At 28.5% G+C, this 18,591-nt stretch overlaps 3 protein-coding genes across 3 annotated transcripts; 1 reads left to right on the forward strand and 2 right to left on the reverse strand.

Annotated features, from left to right (window-relative positions):
- Positions 1 to 849: 849 nt before the first annotated feature.
- LOC105368246 (uncharacterized) lies at positions 850 to 2,471 on the reverse strand. The gene is made up of 4 exons (XM_011507229.1): positions 2,373 to 2,471; positions 2,229 to 2,307; positions 1,706 to 1,883; positions 850 to 1,068 (listed from the first exon to the last, which is right to left on the reverse strand). The coding sequence occupies exons 1-4, from the start codon at positions 2,439 to 2,441 to the stop codon at positions 867 to 869; spliced, it is 528 nt and encodes a 175-aa protein (XP_011505531.1). The 5' UTR covers positions 2,442 to 2,471; the 3' UTR covers positions 850 to 866.
- A 1,112-nt stretch (positions 2,472 to 3,583) lies between these two features.
- LOC105368257 (dynein intermediate chain 2, ciliary) lies at positions 3,584 to 13,020 on the forward strand. Its single transcript, XM_011507240.1, has 14 exons — positions 3,584 to 3,637; positions 5,205 to 5,315; positions 5,431 to 5,632; positions 5,779 to 5,889; positions 6,295 to 6,425; positions 7,822 to 7,905; positions 8,069 to 8,249; positions 9,197 to 9,358; positions 9,586 to 9,729; positions 10,402 to 10,508; positions 10,595 to 10,772; positions 11,196 to 11,427; positions 11,604 to 11,834; positions 12,674 to 13,020. Exons 2-14 carry the CDS (start codon positions 5,241 to 5,243, stop codon positions 12,846 to 12,848), a joined length of 2,013 nt encoding a protein of 670 aa, XP_011505542.1. The 5' UTR covers positions 3,584 to 3,637; positions 5,205 to 5,240; the 3' UTR covers positions 12,849 to 13,020.
- A 1,275-nt stretch (positions 13,021 to 14,295) lies between these two features.
- Positions 14,296 to 17,383, reverse strand: LOC105368268 (fukutin-related protein). Its single transcript, XM_011507252.1, has 3 exons — positions 16,074 to 17,383; positions 15,724 to 15,981; positions 14,296 to 15,304 (listed from the first exon to the last, which is right to left on the reverse strand). The coding sequence occupies exons 1-3, from the start codon at positions 16,590 to 16,592 to the stop codon at positions 14,534 to 14,536; spliced, it is 1,548 nt and encodes a 515-aa protein (XP_011505554.1). The 5' UTR covers positions 16,593 to 17,383; the 3' UTR covers positions 14,296 to 14,533.
- Between the last annotated feature and the right edge of the window lie 1,208 nt (positions 17,384 to 18,591).

Below are 18,591 nucleotides of genomic sequence, written 5' to 3' on the forward strand. Positions count from 1 at the left end.
TGTCACCATTATAAAGCCTATTTCTTATTACATGTACGTATAGAATATTTAATAAATAGAAATTATAAAGATGATGGACCGACTTTTTATCGGTTATTATTTATTTGGTTAATTATTATTGATTATCAATATTACTTTATAACAAAGTCTAAATTCTATGACTACTTGTAAAATTCCAAATCATTACCATTCATTAAAGTTTCCCATCGCACTCGCAAAATATTTCATCCAAAGGAATTCTAATACTTCAGGTGGGAACATCTAATTATGTAAATGTAGTCAGAGTTTTATATGAAAATTATCGATAAAAAAATAATTAAATTGTATTGTACATAAATTGGATTTCTCGGAAAATCTTAAACAATTAATGTCTATGATATTATATCTCTTCCATTACAATTGTAAAATAATATTTCATACTTTCACCAATACTTTCTGCATTATCAAAAATTATCAGTTCAACGTTTAACGTATTTTCTTAAGCATTTTCATTCTATAGACTTAAACGTCATCTATTTCTCCGTTCTCGAATATAAACTATATGATTATGTATAAAACTATACGTAATTCAAGAAAACAGTACCTGATCGCAATCAGATAAAAAATTACTTCCTTTTTCATGATAAACTAACTTAAGAGTAATACGTATTTACAATAAGATTATGCTTGGATTAGCCAATAGTTATTTTTCTATATGAAAAATGACCGATGACGAGATTGTTTAATAATTTTTTTAACTCTTTATCTCTTAATATTTGTTACTTCTTTTAAAATATTTCAACATCCAAATTTACTTTTTCATTTACATAAATTTTAAAAACACGAATAAATATGTCTTTTAAATTTAAATTTAAAAGAGAAATTATTTAAATTATAAGACACTGGCAACGAAAACACCCATATGGTATATAAGTTCGAATATGTGGATGAATCTCTGGTGCTGGACCTAAGTGTAAAGAATCTTCGCTCCCTTCGCTTAACTCCTCGATACTAAAAGTATCGGTAAGATCCTGTTTGTGCTTCAAACCATTCTCCCTCGTCATCGGGAAAAGTGTCATCTCATCCTCGCTACAAACACATAATCGTATAATATAGATTTATTATTATGTAAATTATTATTTATTATTTATTAATACGATATTATAGAGTTCACGTATTTTTTTACTATTTCAGTGAGTAGCGAAAATATTTCAATGATTATTTCAATTATTATATAAATTATAATTGTTAGACAATTGGTAGTGCAATATGGTATCATTGATAATAATATTTTAACTAATAACAATACTAATGTTTTTAATTATCGTACATTTTTGTATTTTTTCATCAATTTTCTTCGAGTTATTTAATACGAATCTTCTCTGCTTCTAGTTTATAATATTAATTGCATTACAATTTTCTTTTATATTAAAAAATATATATTAAATATAATATTATATATTATAATATATATAATATATAATATATAATAAATAATATAATAATATATATAATATATATAATAAATAATATAATATATATATATAATATAATATTATATATTAAATAAAAACAATTCAAGATAAATTAAAAACATTTAAAAATATTTTAAACATCCAATCCAATATTATTTTGTTTATTATGCATTATTTTATTATATAATATAATATTTATTATATTAAATTATGCTTGTTATTTAATATTTTATTATGCTTATTGTTTATACCTTTCATCGCTATGCCAAAATTCTATAAGTGTAGAATCAGTTTTCTTTTGTGGGATTGGTAATCTTTGTATAGGGATTAGCAAGTTGTATTTAGAACTACAATTATCTGGTTCGTTGTCTGGAAGTTTTGTATATTCTGAATTACGCTGAATACGTTTCGCTTGTTCGATTCTGGCTTCTAATGAAAGAATGAAATATTTTTGTATAACAAATTCACGACTTTTTTCAAATGCCCACACACTTTCACACATGTATCCGCACATGTGCTCGTATAATTCTGTCAATAAACATGCCCAAATTAAATTTAATACATTATAAGCTCTTATCAAATCTTATACATCATAAACAATTAAGCGGATTAAAAATTACAATATATAAACATGTATATCATCATTTTTATTATATTATTATTATCTTCATTTTGAAAGAAAAAAAAAAGATTTAATATTAATATTTATTATTACAATATAATACGAATGAATACTTTTACAAATAAAGCATGCAGAGATATTGCAAATTTTACCAAGTTTTTTCTGCAATTGCTTTGTAGTAGACCTCTGACATGTGGTTTGATTGTTGCTGCTGCAACTGCTGTCGCTTCCCTTTTAAACTCAAATAACTTAAAGTATCGAAACATAAATTTATTAAGAAAATCATAATGACTTACCGTGAAAAAGTTGTCATCTTCCATGCGCACATTAGTTTTCGGATCACTATCAATGCCGCTATCTTCCATTGCAATATTATATTGCAATTATAGATTTACTTTATATATAAAAAAAAAAAAAAAAAAAAAAAAAAAAAAAAAAAAAGAAGAAGAAAACATTTATAAATTATAGAGTATTGATAAAAATATAGTAAAATTTTTAAGTAAAATTTTCTTTAAATATTTAAATATAAATTAAATATTAATTTAACAAATAAAAAAACCATCATTTTTAATTTTAAATAAAGTTGAAAAAGATTAGTAATATTTTTATCCAAGTGAATTTCAACGTTTTGTCAATTAAAAAAAAAAAAAAAAAAAAAAAAAAAAAAAAAAAAAAAAAAAAAAAAAAAAAAAAAAAAAAAAAAAAAAAAAAAAAAAAAAAAAAAACAATGCATATAACAAAAATTTTTGAGCGACAATTCAAAAATCTACGTTGAAATAATATTAAAATTCGTGTAAATTAAGATTAAATTAATTAATTAATTATTAAATAATGTTTACTTTCATTAGAAAAAAAAAATCGTGTAATACGAAAAAATGATTTTATATTTAAAATATAAAATATAATTTATATTTTTTTTATTTTTACGATAAAATGATTTTATATCAACTTAAAAAAAAAAAGTAAATATAGATATACGTATAAATTAAGAGTAAAATAAGCAAAACTCTAATTGTTTTACTTTAATCTTTTCCATACAACTTGTAGCTCTCTGACTCGGTATTGGCTGAGCAACTATTGATTTTTTCACAAAACTCAAGCATATACAGGTAGGTCTTTAGAAGGAAAACAAGACCCATTTAGACTCAATGAAACAAAATCGACGAACTAATATACATAGAATATAATATATAGACACACACACACACACACACACACACACACACATATATATATAAATTTGCAATAGACTGTTGATACGATTATTAAAAAATATAATTTATTATAAGGTTATAAGCATATTATCTTAAGAGCGTTTGATAAAGAAAAAAAGAAAGAAAAAGCGAGTACCGTTCAGTCTTACGCTAATTAACTTACTCCATTAAACGGCCTCTGTCGCTAAGCAATGATTGAGAAAATTCATAGTGCACAAATTAGCAAGCGATCGCACGAAGTGTCAACTAAACTGGAAATACACTGAGTGTCGAGAATAACCTCAGCGATATTTAGTGAGTTACGCGCAGACTCAGTAACGTTGTATTTCTTCATCCTACAGCTGCTGGTAATTAAAATCCTAATAGTAACTTGCGGGTTTGGTTAAAAAATTTCAAATACATTTTACAACCAATAGATCTGGTCTGAATTTTAATTTCTATAATTCTCCAAATAATATTAGCCGCGATATTCGGATGGTATTCATTATAGTATTACATAAAAACTAACTATAATATTATATAAAAATTAATTGTTTAAATAATTTCGTTGTAATTTATTATTGACATTATTTTTAAATATGTAATGATTTATAAGGACATGATATTGTCGAAGTTTTATTATCTAGTTCGTCAATGCTTGGGTATATACATTCAAAACATTTATTTATTCTTATTATATAAGAGTCTTTTTAACGAAAAATAATAAATAGGTATTTAGTCCTTTTTTCGAGTCAACGATCTAGTATTTAATAAGAAAAATGATCATATAAATGAAGAAATATTTATCTTAAGTCGAATGTTTTTCTCTTTTGTAATAACAATGATATACCATTTTCTAATATAGAAAATATAATTTTATAAAAGCAATAAAAACGATAAAAACATATATAATTTTTTTTTTTTTTTTATTTGTCTTGCATACGAAATTAATTTTTGTCGGAGCCTTAAAAAAAGCAACATATTATAACTAGTCGATTTAATATAACAATCAAATTCGTCAAATTACTAAATGAATTATATATATATATATATATATAATTATTAATTTTTATATATATATATATATATATATATATATATATATATATATATATCAAATTCGTCAAATTACTAAATGAATTATATATATATATATATACATTAATATACTGCTATTTATAAAAAAAAAAATTAATATTATTCTCAAAAATCTTGAGCCTGGTTTCCATAGTAACTAATTCAAAATTTTTTAAAAATCAACCGAATTTTACTTCTGAGAATATGGGCGACACAAGCAAAATAGTCGAAATCGCAGAAAAATTCAATCGCGAAATATCATTAACCTAAGTTTTTGAAAATGTAAAATAAATTTCTTCGAACTGATAAAATTCGGAAAATATTAATAAATTGCTCGACGATTTCTTATCACCAAGGCAACAATATCCGTTAGTATTGCACCTGTCTTTCGTTAAGATCAGCACAGTGTTTTTCGAAAAATTAATTAAAGCGAAAGTTGAGTCCAATAAGGGGAGAATTCTTTGAGTTTATTTGGGCATAGCCAAAAACGCGACAAAATGCACGGATCATTAATGAAAAGACAATCAATGAGGGGATCAGAGGTAAATTTATACTTCACATCTTGATAATAAAGATTTTTGTATAATCTAATTCGAGTTATAATTATGAATTAACTAACTGTTTCAGCAAATTGTTATTATTAAAAATTTTTTAATCAAACGTTTTCTATATGGTGATTATATTAAAAAAAATAAATAAATAAATAAAATAAACATAAATAAATAAATAAATATTTGTGTGCGTGCGTGCGCGTGTCTGTGTGCGTGTGAGAGAGAGAGAGAGAGAGAGAGAGAGAGAGATTAAAAAAATGATGAAAATGTAGAAAAAATTGCTAACCAACTATAATGAATTTCCTAGGGAAACAAATCAAAAAGTCAAGCATCCAAATTCGATATGGGAGGTGACACGGACATTATACGTGGAAAAATGTTATTAAAACCTGACGATCAACTTCAGTTGACCGATACCGTATGTAGAAAGCAGCACTACATTGACTATCTAACGACCGCTATAGAAAATACATAATATTAGGATCATTTTATTAAAAGCAATGATAATACGATAAAGTAAATTTTTCATTTAGGAACTGAACGAGGAAATAGCCAGGGAATTGACAATTAAAAATACAAGGGTGCCAAATAATTTAGTTGTTTGGTCGTACCACCGCAGAGAATATGTTGCCGTTCCTCACCCACCAAACATTGTGACTGTTCTCAATGTCCTTGGCACTGTCGTCCATAATGACAGTGAAGAAGCTAAAAAACAATTAGTTGGAGATATCATAGGTAAAAGTAATTTTTTTCTTTTTCTTTTGATGCTTAACTATGTTTTACAATGATAGTTCTCTTTGTACCGAGTCACGAAACAGCAAATAATGACTCGATAACAGTCTATGTATGATTTTACAGAGTATTAAAGTGTAATTCTACAGTTACAGAACAAATTGAAGGTGAAGATAAAAACGTAAATGAAGATGGTAAGGAAGAGAAGACCCATGAAGAAAGCGACGGCATAGATGATGAAGAAATTGAGGAAGGTGAAGGTGGAGAAGGTGGGGAAAATTGGTAAAAGAATGTTTTTAAAATAAAAATAAGTATATTTATGCAGCAAACTTTTGTAACTTAATGGAATTAATAACAAAGCAGTTATATTATATATACACTAAAGCGGAATACATTATACACAATTTTATATCAAACATTAACAATAATCTTTTGACTTACAAACGATTTTTAACACTTTTAAATATTATTATGTAATTTATTTTATGACGGTATTAACAAATACATAACAGACGTTGAATGATGCATTTGGATTTACTTAACGTATTCGTATTTTGTACGGTAAGATTAATCTACAGTAGATATAAAATAATAATAAATATGAAAAATAAATAAATAGTTTAAGATCGATTGATAAATTTATCTCGAAACAGATGACGATTTAGAAGACAAAGCAGGAGATGACCTAATAGAATTCGATGCCGATGAAGATAATATGACGCAGAAAGCCAAAAAGTTACCAAATCAGTTCAATTTTTGTGAAAGGGCTGCCCTCACCTATCCAATCCCATCAAAAGTAAGCTCGTGTTTTTTTTATAGAAAGCGTTAATGTAAAATATCTTTTTCGATAAAATTCAGATGAATATAGTCATCAAAATGATTTAAATTTAACATTTTTGGTATTTGGCAATACTGCAGTTAGAATTATTATTTTACTGTTATAAGTTTTTACAGCTGTAGCTCCTTTATAGCCTCTCAAAGCAGAAATAACTCGATTTCAAGACCAGATTTACTTTAATTTTCTAGAGAATACACAATTATAAATGATTACCTTAACGATGCATTATTCCAACAAGATTTTAATTATTCAATGCTGTTAATTTAAGTTTACAATCTGCAGGCTTGAAAAATGAATTAATTATTCCTAAAGTATACAAACTTCAATTTGACAAATGCCCTTTTACAATTAATTTGTCCTCTCCTTATAATTTGTGTTCTTTAGCTTTAAATACTAATCGCTAAATCATCCTACATATTTCTTATTAATTTGACATTCTGAAAGAATTATAGAAACGGTCGATAAGAAATATATACAATATATAATTTCATTAAATCTTTAATCACGTTTATAAAGTGTTAAAAGTAGTACTTTGAATTATGAAGCTCCTAATGTAAATAATAATGTTGCTACTATAATTGTCGCTATAGTATTAAAGTCGCTATAGTTTATTTTATTGCTGATAAATGGTAGAAATATTATATTAAAACAAGATATAGTATGCAATGATATATCTTCTACATTTTAAAAATTATTAGTAGTGTGCTATATAATGCGGGGTGTGCTCCTATCTCTTAAATGTCTAATAAATCCAACGATTGCTAGGATATTAAAAAACAACATGTATTGAAATACATGAAATTACCACCCACGTGAACTACGATTTACAATTAAAATCGAATTGACGTGCATGAGAAAGTGAGAAAATCTAAAATATACATACAAGTGAAATCATACGTATAATAAAAATAGTAGGGTTACGGTACTCAATATTTAATAATTTTTACTAATTTTAGATCTTCTTTTAAGCACACAAATACTCTTATACGTATATGTATTGATATAATTAAGTAATAAATATTTGCTCTCTCTCTCTCTCTCTCTCTCTCTATCTCTCTATATATATATATATCTCTATCTCTCTCTATATCTCTCTATATCTCTCTATCTATCTATCTATCTATCTATCTATCTCTCACTCTCGCGTTTTCACTCTCGCATTAATGCTAAGAATTTAAATAATCATGTGGCACTACTTTCTCCTCTTGCCTTTAACAAAAAAAAAAAAAAAAAAAAAAACTCCGCTAATTTAAATCAGCGTAAATAAACGGTAAAGTTTTCACATCGTTGCATTTAACATACAGCATTAGTAAACATACATTAAAGTTGAAAATTACTTTAAATTGTCTTGTAGGACGCATGGACAGAAACAATGCCACCGCCAACAGCAACATGTAAAGGCACCATCCATCAATGGGAAATCTACGATAATTATAAGGTAAAATTTATAAAAAAAAAAAAAAAAACTATTTAACATCAACAAATTCTATCTAATAGACAATATGAATATTCGATCTGTATTTTGTACGATACTTGAGCTTCAAAGAATTTCACAGAATTTGATAATAAAATGATTGAACTATCTTATAATTATAAATCAGGCGGATTATGAACAGCATCGCCTGGAAAAGGAGAAAGAGCGTAAGGTATTGGCAGTTCATAAGGAAGATGTAAAAAAAACAACTCTCCATGGAGATGCTGCAATGGCGAATCGTATGTTACAAGCAGCGAAAACTTTGGAACGAATGGTCAATCAAAACGTCTTCGACGACATATTACAAGGTTTTTAAAAATCGATAATCATAAATGGCTGATGATTTTCGTGATTTTTATACTTGTGCCACATTTTTATATTTATGTCGTAATGTAATTTTTCCATATATTTAACGACACTTATAGTGTCGGTAACATAATTTTATTTTATTTCATATAGCTATTCCCTTCTTAATACTGGTCACATTGACAATTTTTGTTGTTTTTAATTTTTTTTTTTTTTTTTTTTTTTTTTTTTTAATCGCGTAGGGCACGCGGGCCTATAAAATTAACCAACCGGAAATTTTATTAATAAAGAGATTTTTGAATGCCGATAACAAGGGTGTCGCATTTGGGGAATACGAATAATTAAAATTAAGATGGATAAATGTGCCTTTTTCAAAATTACATTGTTAAAAGACGCGTAAGAGACAAGGACTTGAAATAATCGTTTGAACAAAAAATATTGATCCTTAAAAGTGACAGGTGACATTTTCCGATAAAATGCATATGGATTTCTTAATCATTCACTATGGATTAATTAATTAATTAATTAACCATCACTATGGATAATTATTTTATACCTAAGTGTTCGAGATTCGAGATTGATGGAGTTCCATGAATTTTAGAAAAAGTAGGTCATACGCGCTGTGCGGCGTAGGGCACGCGGGCCTAGACCGGCACGCGCACTCGGGCGAATGTTTATAAACAAAACTCGGCAAGTCCGAGCAAGTTTTACGACTTGAAATCTAATATACTATAAGATCACACAAATATATTACTCCTACTTTCCTCTCGTCGAACATTCTCGAAGGTTCTAGAATTTTTCCTTCCACGCCTCGTGTAAGAATTAGTACAACACTAAGAGTCTACTGGAAGTATCAACCAATTTATTTGGTTAAATAAAATTAAATTGAAAAAAATTTTTTAAATTGTTAAAACATGTGATAAAACAATAACAATTGTATTTATTTTAGATTACAGGTACTGGGATGATCCTAGCGATGAATTTAAGCCTGGAGAAGGATCACTATTACCTCTATGGAAATTTACCTACGAAAAAATCAAGAAACATGACGTTACCGATCTATGTTTTAACAATAAATACTATGATCTGTTTGCTGTTGCTTATGGATCGAGTGAGATACAATTCTTTTGCATTTAACATTTCTACAATAACTAATAAGTATTTTTAATTATTTAATATCTAATAGCAAATTATATGCTGTACAATATACTGAATCTTATAATAGAATTTAAGACAGAAAATTACTATAATGAAAATATATTTTGAGTTATAGTTATACATTATAGTTATAATGAATTGAAAATCGTTATATTGATGGATTGTTCACGAATATTTTAGTGAAATTTGACGACCCGATGCCAAATGGAGCAGTTTGTCTCTACTCGTTAAAAAATCCATCTTTCCCCGAATGGATTTGTATGACTGATTCGCCCGTAATGTGCTTGGATTTTAATGTACAAAATCCTTATCTTCTCGTAATTGGTAATAAAAAAACAAAAAAATTAAATAAAAAAAAAAAAATTAAAAAAAAAGCTATCACAACATTTTCATCCTTTTTAATTCAATGCATAAAATCTTAAATATAAGGGGAAGAATAATTATGATTTAATAACATTTGCGTTTCACAGCCTTTTTAAGTACGCATTTAATTGAGCAGAGGAAATTCAAATTAAAATACCATTAAGAAATGTATTTTAACAATATTTTGAAATAAATTCAATAAGAATTTTGCGTTATACCATTAATTATATTGATTAAAAAATAATTTTTTCTACAATGTCGTAGAAGAAAATAATTATTAGGATCTTAGTGAAGTTTTGAACGGTTATTTAAATATTAAGAAAATTTATATAGAAGATATTAGTACGATTATTAATATTATAATAGAAATAAGAATTAGTAGAATTTTAACACGTGTGATTAAAAATATAGATTTTCTGGACGTCAATACAGTCACATAAGAACACACAATTAAAATGAAAGTATAAATAAAGTAAATTTGACACATTGCAATTTATTTGGATATTTATCATATTAATATATATTGTATAGATATCATATAATAAATATAGAGATAAATGTAAAATAAAAAAAAAATATATATATATATATAACATAAATGTATTATAGATATAAATAAATATAATTTATTAGGAACAATGGAGGGCTCGGTAGCAGTATACAACGTAATGTTGGCTCCGACGACTCCACAATACAAGAGTAATAACGTAATTCAAAAGCATGCGGGCATCGTTTGGCAGGTTTTACAAATTCATAGTTTCTTATTTGCCAATTCTCAGAATATACAATGGGGATAATAAGCAATTTCTTGGACAATAATTAAAAGGTTTGTTGGGCACCGGACACCGAGGAGGGTAATATGGCTTTCTTCAGTATAAGCATTGATGGACTAATCAATTATTGGGTTCTAAATCAAAATGAACTTGGTGTCACAAACATCATGACTCTTTTTCTCGACCATTCGCCTATTTCTGGACCTGATGGAACCAAAATCCCATTAAAGGGTACGTAAAAAGAATCGAAATAAAATTTGACTGCATACTCGAGATTAAACTGTATTGATGGCCTTACCTTAGCTTACCGCACTTTACCTTAATATGAAATATTAATATTATTAATAATTACTATTTATTATTATATAAATAGTATTGATTATATAATTCAATCCTACAACTTCCAAATTATCAATATATATACATAATCAATAAAAATGTAAAAATTAACCACCATAAATAAGGTATTACATTAGAGAGAGAGAGAGAGAGAGAGAGAGAGAGAGAGAGAGAGAGAAGAAAGGAAAGGAGGGAGGAAGATGATGAGCCAAATAAATAAATTTCTAATGATACCCGGCTTTGGTGTAATAATTCATTTACAAAGGAAACGTTCAGTGCCAAACTATTGATAACCACCAATTACTCGTCCTACAGGTTGCGGCACGTGCTTAGTCTTCCATCCAAATGAATCAAACGTGTTTATGGTGGGTACAGAAGAAGGCACCATATACAAATGCAACACGGCCTACAGCAGCATTTACATGCAGACATACGTAGAGGCTCACAATATGCCGGTCCATCGAATCGTCTTCAATAAATTCAACTCGAGTATATTTGCAAGCTGCTCAGGCGACTGGCGAATCAAAATCTGGGAGGACGACAGACTGTTGAGTATTATCTACAAATCTTAATCGCGACTTTGGCTCGAGCTTGCGTGACTTTAATACTAGTCGAATGTGTCGAATGAATGACGCAAAGAACTGCACTCCTTCGCCGCGCTTGACTCAACCTTCCGAAGCTGAAAATTAAAAGACTTTTTAAGCTATCTCGCTCACCCCGCAGAGAGCCGCTATTCATGTTCGACCTCGGGGTATCGATCAGCGACGTCCAGTGGGCGCCCTACAGTTCAACGGTCCTCGCCTGCGTGTCCAACGATGGCAAAGTCACGGTATTTGACCTCAACGTGAATAAGTACCGACCAATATGCAGCCAAGCGGTTGTCAGCAAGCGAAACAAGCTCACGAGGCTCGCTTTCAGCAATTGCTTGCCCTTCGTGATCATCGGCGACAACAAGTAAGTCGCGACTTCAAAGTGCCAGGTGAAACTTGTTTCGGCACAACCGTCGCTTTTACTCCGCTCACATGAGTAACGTCGAGGCACTTTGTTCCAGCTAATACGCTCTCATTACTTACAACTAAATCTTTATTACACGCTCAACTTTACCAAGCGTATTGTGTCATCTCTAGCCGAGCCAACAATCATAAATTTTCGTCTTTTAATATTTTATCTGAACATGTAGACCGTCTAAACAAACGTAAGATCAAACGATTGTTAGCGGTTTGTTTGTTTTTTGTTTTTCAAGCTCATAGATACGACGAGAGGTCAAAGAAATAAAGAATTCTTATTAATTCGGTAAAGTGTCTGGATTAAAAAGGGGACTAAGAGATAATATCATTATTCTCGAACATGTTTTTATACGTGGTAAGACAAAATTGAGAAAAATTTTGTTTGCATATGTTGTGCGGGAATAAATGAATTGATAAATAATGTGTAGGCAAGACAAAAAATTTTTTTCAAGAATTTATTATCTTTGAGATTTTGTTTTTATTATAATTAGAAATTGTGCTTATTACAAGAGCGTGAATTAATGTAACGAAAGATTCTTCTCGAATAACAATGAATCCCATCAATTAATGAATCTATAGCTTATTCATATTTATTACAAAATTATTATAAAGTAATGGAGATTAAATAATTGCGCGTACATTCTCCTATCGGATAATGCAAAAGCACAAAGCAAACACAATAAATGGCTTTTCCTTTTCCGTCGAATGTCTTCAATTGATCACAAAAGATTGAATTAACATCCGAATTAATTGGTCATACGAATAATTTGTTTTTTTCACTTTCAGGGGAACTGTCAGCACGATGAAATTGTCGCCAAATCTCAGGCTCAAAGTAAAACTTACAAAAAAGCAGGCGCACCTATCGAACTACGAGCTGGAATCAGCGAAATTAGATAAGTTATTAAGTTTCGTACGCGAGCCAGCAGTTTTGATACCGCCAAAAGACAATAAAGAAAATTAATTTAATGTAATTCTTATCGACAAATCAACAGTAATCTCTCTACTTCTTCAACAATAACATCTTAGTATTAATTATCAATTGTCTCTTATATTTATAAACTTACGTATTTGGCACTAACTGTATGCTCGTTTCGATTATGGATACTCACTTTTTTTTTTCTTTTTCTTTATATATATATATATATATATATATATATATATATATATATATATTATGTTTATTATCTTTGTTTTTTAAGAATTTTATTTAATTGTAGTAAAATCATTTCTATATTACACCGCGCTATGAAATGACATTTTTTCTTCTTTATGTCGTAATTAACATAAAATTTACATTGAAAATACTGTACGAAAGTACATCAACATCAGCACATATGAATGATAAATGAAAAAATTACATTAAGTTACACAAAATAATCTTACAATATTCGTATCAACATTGTCAATTTACATAAAAAAAAAAAAAAAAAATGTATCGTTTTTATTTATCAGATCTGAAATAGAATGAAACGTTTTTCAAAACACGGCTCAGAATGGAAATACCACCGGACGTATCTTTTATTTTTTTTTTTTTGTTTTGTTTTTTTTTTAATTTTAATTATTTATTTATTTATTTATTTAGTTTTTTTTTTTTTTTTTTTTTTTTTTTTTTTTTTTTTTTTTTTTGATTTGCAACTATTTGTACCAATAATTTAAATTTTAACCTTATAAAACTTTACTCGATCTCTTAATCTGGATTATCTGGATTAGAAATGACGCTACGACTGATATACAAAAAATATAATTCCAATATAAATATTTCCGACTGCAAATTCTGTCGATTATACCCTGCTACAGTAATATTGGTGTATATTTTGTATCCACATTCTTTTTATTGAAGATACGAGCTATACAACATTTACATAAGCTCGATAATACGCGTTACAGTAAGAAAAATTCTGTGATATTACTATCATCACTTTTACGGAAAAGAAAGGCTTCTTATATAGTCTTACAATTACCCTTTACTTTTGTAAAAACATGCAATTACCGACGCTTCTTTTTGACTTACACTATTAAATAAAAAAAAAAAAAAAAAAAAACGTTCCACTAATCCTTGATGGTAATATTTATATAAAAGCTTTACAAGATTACTTCGATGATTTTAATTACTTTCCTGTAAAAAAGAAACAAAAAATGATATATTTCCAATATTTACATCATTCTATATTTAAAATTAAAAAAAAAAAAAAAAATCATTAATAATTATAATTTATGAATATTATCCTTGTTAAAATTATAAACTTGAATGCTGTTAAATCGTAATTTCATACAAATTTAATAATTTAATGCTTATATAAGATAATGCCTTGAGGCTTATAAAAATTGTACTTGAAATTTAATTGAAAAAAAAAATAAAAATACAATTGTTCGCTTAATCGCAAGTCTGATGCTATACTAAACAGGCTCTCGTTTCAATAAGATAAACAATTTTAATAAAAAAAAATTTTTAATACACAATAAAATACTCCCTGCATGTTTTTCGCAATATTTATCGCTTTGAGGTACCCTTGAAAAATAAATTCTGCTGCTTCACTTTATCTTTTGAATTAGTACCATTCCATTACCAACAAGGACGTACCATAGCCAAAAAATAACAGAAATAATAAACTATGTTTATTTATTACAACTCGATATAACATTTCCTCAATCAAGAGAAATCTTCCCCGGCAATTCCGGATTCTCTATCACACCTTTATAATACTTAATCTCTAAAAAGTCTCTTATGTTATTGGGACTTGGCACTTGCCTACCAGCAAAATCAATACTTGACATTGGATGCAAAAACTGTTCTGGAAAATCCTTATTCCGCAAGAACCACGAGTCCCTTGTCATGGTTCCATTTCTTGCATAAAATGGTAATAGATTCACATGTAGTCTGTTGACTTTTGAGTACTGAACTTTGAAAAATTCTCCCTCTGTGGCTTTCTCCCATACAAAGCCATGATTATCCACTACAGCCTTATTCTTAGCTTTGGTTAGCCATGGCGACCTATTTAAATCATCACGATTTACACCAACCACGACCTCGTGATCCCATGGTAGGATATCTCCATTGTGCATAGCACCCAACAACGAACCAGCTTCGAGCCAGTATCGAATACCTACTTCTTCTAATTTATCGAATACATGATGAGCGACTTTCTTTAAACCAGCAAGACAACACGGCGGAGTGTAACGATTTTGGTAAAGATACGATGGGATGCCATTCACTACAGATCCAAAGCAATGATTGGTTTCCCTTGAACAGCCATACCATTCTGTGTTACTAGACGCTCGAACCACCTTTTTAATTCCAAGCTTTTCGTACATTACACGTTCTCTAGTTCGATGGAGTTGCTGTAATTTCCATTGTGCTTGCTGACTGCGGTATAAAGGTTTCCCCTCATTAAAGTGAAAATTTTTCAAAATGTTTACCTAACAACATAAACCATTTTTTAATTTTCATATTCAATTTTTCAAGCTCAATGTCAGAATAATAGAATAATATAGTTTGCCTTTCTCATAACCATGTGCGCTGCACTACTTTCAAAAAGATATTCTATTTTTATACTAAACATCAATGTACATAAAGCCACTTAAAAAAAAATAAAACGATTATCGTACTTACCCATAAAAAATCACTCGTTACAATATCACTACATAAAGAATGCGCAATGAAAAAATTTATGCTAAAAATTAAGGAAAAAACAAAAGAACAAACAAACAAACATGCTAAATATTATAAATAATATTTTTTTTTATAAAAGATAATCAAATTATATACCTACTATGATTATGATAAAATAAATGTCCATTCAAACATCAAGATATAAGATACTGATAGCGAATCATACCTTAATGCCAAGTGACGTCATTTGCAGATAAAGAGCATCCGTAAATGGCAATAAAAATGGATCTGATAGTTTTTTTAATAATTTAACATCCATAATGGTAACATGTTTTCCTAACACCGCGTCGCATTCTGTCCCACTTGCCTTTGCGACTTGCATACTCCATTCCTTAATGTTCAATTTAACGCCAAGGCAATTTAAAGAATTTTTACCTACGGGGACAGAAACGACTCCTAATTTTGATGCCTGATTTATTGCCTCCTATAAGTACAATCAACAATAGTAAACATTAAGGAAGCATTGACAAGTTTTATCTTTATTTATATATTTAATTTAAAAAATAATATACAAACCTGCAGCGTTTGTTTGGTAATTAATCTTGTCGCGTCTGGCAAAAACAAAACAAACTTGGTATGAACATAAGTTAACGGATTACGTTCATCCGATGATTTATTGAAACTTGGCTGCAAATTTACAAGATGAACATTCCTCAAGCTCTCGTTTGTAAAATCTAATTCCAATGGTGGATATAAAAATTCATCGCAAACAATGATTATGGTCATGGTAGGGAATGAATTTAAAATAAACTTAACGGTTGTGGCTACATCATTTTCAAAGCTTTCAAATTGTCGTACGACCACACTGACTAAACGAGCTAGTCGACGATGAAGCTTCTGCGGAACATCCAACGTTGTTCCAGTCTCCGACAAAGACTGGGACTGATCGACTGCGAACAGCTTCCATATCTTATACCAAATAATAGTGTTGCCAAGTAATACAAGAATAAGCAATGATTTTGCTAATTTCAGTCGCATTCTTGCAATAAAAAAAAGTTTGTACATGTGTATCAATCTATTTACAATTTTTGTCATAAGCTTTCATACTTTTCGTATTGTTTAAATAATTTTATATTTACTTAACATTTAAATATCGAATACCGCATAATACATTTGATATTCGTATGTGACGTGCATCTTGGTGCAGATATTAACGAAGTGGATTTAATCAATTTTGTAAAGAATTTTTAAATATTCTCTCTTAGGCCAAGTAGTGATGGCCTTGTATAGTGGCTTAAGACTTTTCGTTCCATAACCTTTTATAATCAAGTTTTAAACTTTCTCTCATTATTGATAGACAGCTAAGGGCTATATTCAACGACAACGATAATTCTTCATTACTGACAAAATCTTCGAGCAATAAATAATAACAATGAAAATTCAGATTCTTCGGCGTCCCGGCAATTCCATCACATACACTACCACGGCATTCGTAGGCCCACGCATACGAAACTTTGTAATAACGTAAAAACCATTGCTGTCAAATATCAATTATCCGCCACCATCGAGAAAATAACTAAATTCAGAAAAGTGACAACTCAAAACGTACTTGTACTCATCGCCTCGTCAAATAATTCTTAACGCATAAAGATCCGAGACAATAATTCGCTTCTCCTCTAACTAGTAAATTACGTCGATAGTCTGTCAATGTTGATAAGCCCCTACTAACACAAGCGATATTTAAATAATAAGTAATTACGCGGTGCACAAGGCGAATAAGTCCGCGAATAAAAAGAGGGTGGATTTCGAACACATGGATCGGCGAACGAGAGAAATAGGGAGCTAAGATTACCAAGTATTAGGGAGGGTAAATTCGATTTCGGATGTTTTTTATGCGCGCGCGCGCGCTTTCGAAAATGAGCGAGGCAACTATATATAGCCCACCACGAAGCTTGAATTGTTCGAACTTCCTAGCGCCAAAATAAGAATAAACTACTTTCGGACAATTGAGCAAATATTCTACATCCATCGTAATATTTTTCATTTTACTCCCCTACTAATTACATTTAATTCAATTTACATACTTAAAAAGGAGTTCCTTTTAAATTGAATTGTGAAGATAATATTGTTATTAAATAACGCGGGTAATTGCGGTTTAGTATTGTCGATAGAAGGTGATGCAAAATGTAGTCGTAGATTTTTCGTAATTAATAATTGCAATAATGAATGATATTTATAAGGAGGATACCGACGATTGCATAATATTTTACAATTACGAAGAAAAAAAAAATCCGAACCAACGTTACATTTATATTATTTATATATTAATTATTACGAAGAAGTTTACTTCGCGCAATGTAATTAAATACATTTAATAATAACAATAAATTCAATGTTTAGTATAAATATAAAAATTAACGAATATAATTGGAAAGCTTTAACACGATTTATTTGTCAACGTATATTAAAAATTAGTTACGTGTTCAATTCTTGTTGTAGCGATATAATTCCTTACGTCACTGTACATTATTGATTTATCATCACCCAAAGAATATAGATAAACTCATTTAATAAATTCCTCTGCAATGACAAAATATTAAAAACTACAAGGCAGTTTACGTAATAAAATTACTTATTAATAATACACGAAAGCCTTTATCAGTTACAAAATATTTAAAATTTCATTGCACGCAATTCATTTCCAGTACGTTTAATTTATCAACTATTTTAATTAATTAAACAGCAAGATATTCTAAAAATTTAATTGAAAATTAAATATTATTTTTAATTCTATGCAATAGTTGTGAATATCGGAAATTCTTTATAACATAAATTCATCATTAAATAGGCTTTTTATCAATACAATAATTGACAAATAAATGAAAAAAATATCAATAAAGTCTTGCTTTGCAATATAATAAATAGTACATACGTAATTTTATCTTTTTCTTTCTATTATCTGTTAAAAGAATAAACGATAATCGTACCGCTGTTTATTAAAACACAAAATTATTTATTTTACATATATTAAATACTTTATCTTTATCTTACTAAATCTGTGATTTTTAATTGTTTAGCTTATCGATTGAGAAAT

Source organism: Ceratosolen solmsi, unplaced genomic scaffold, assembly GCF_000503995.2.
Source record: "Ceratosolen solmsi marchali unplaced genomic scaffold, CerSol_1.0 scaffold10, whole genome shotgun sequence".
NCBI lineage: Eukaryota > Metazoa > Arthropoda > Insecta > Hymenoptera > Agaonidae > Ceratosolen > Ceratosolen solmsi.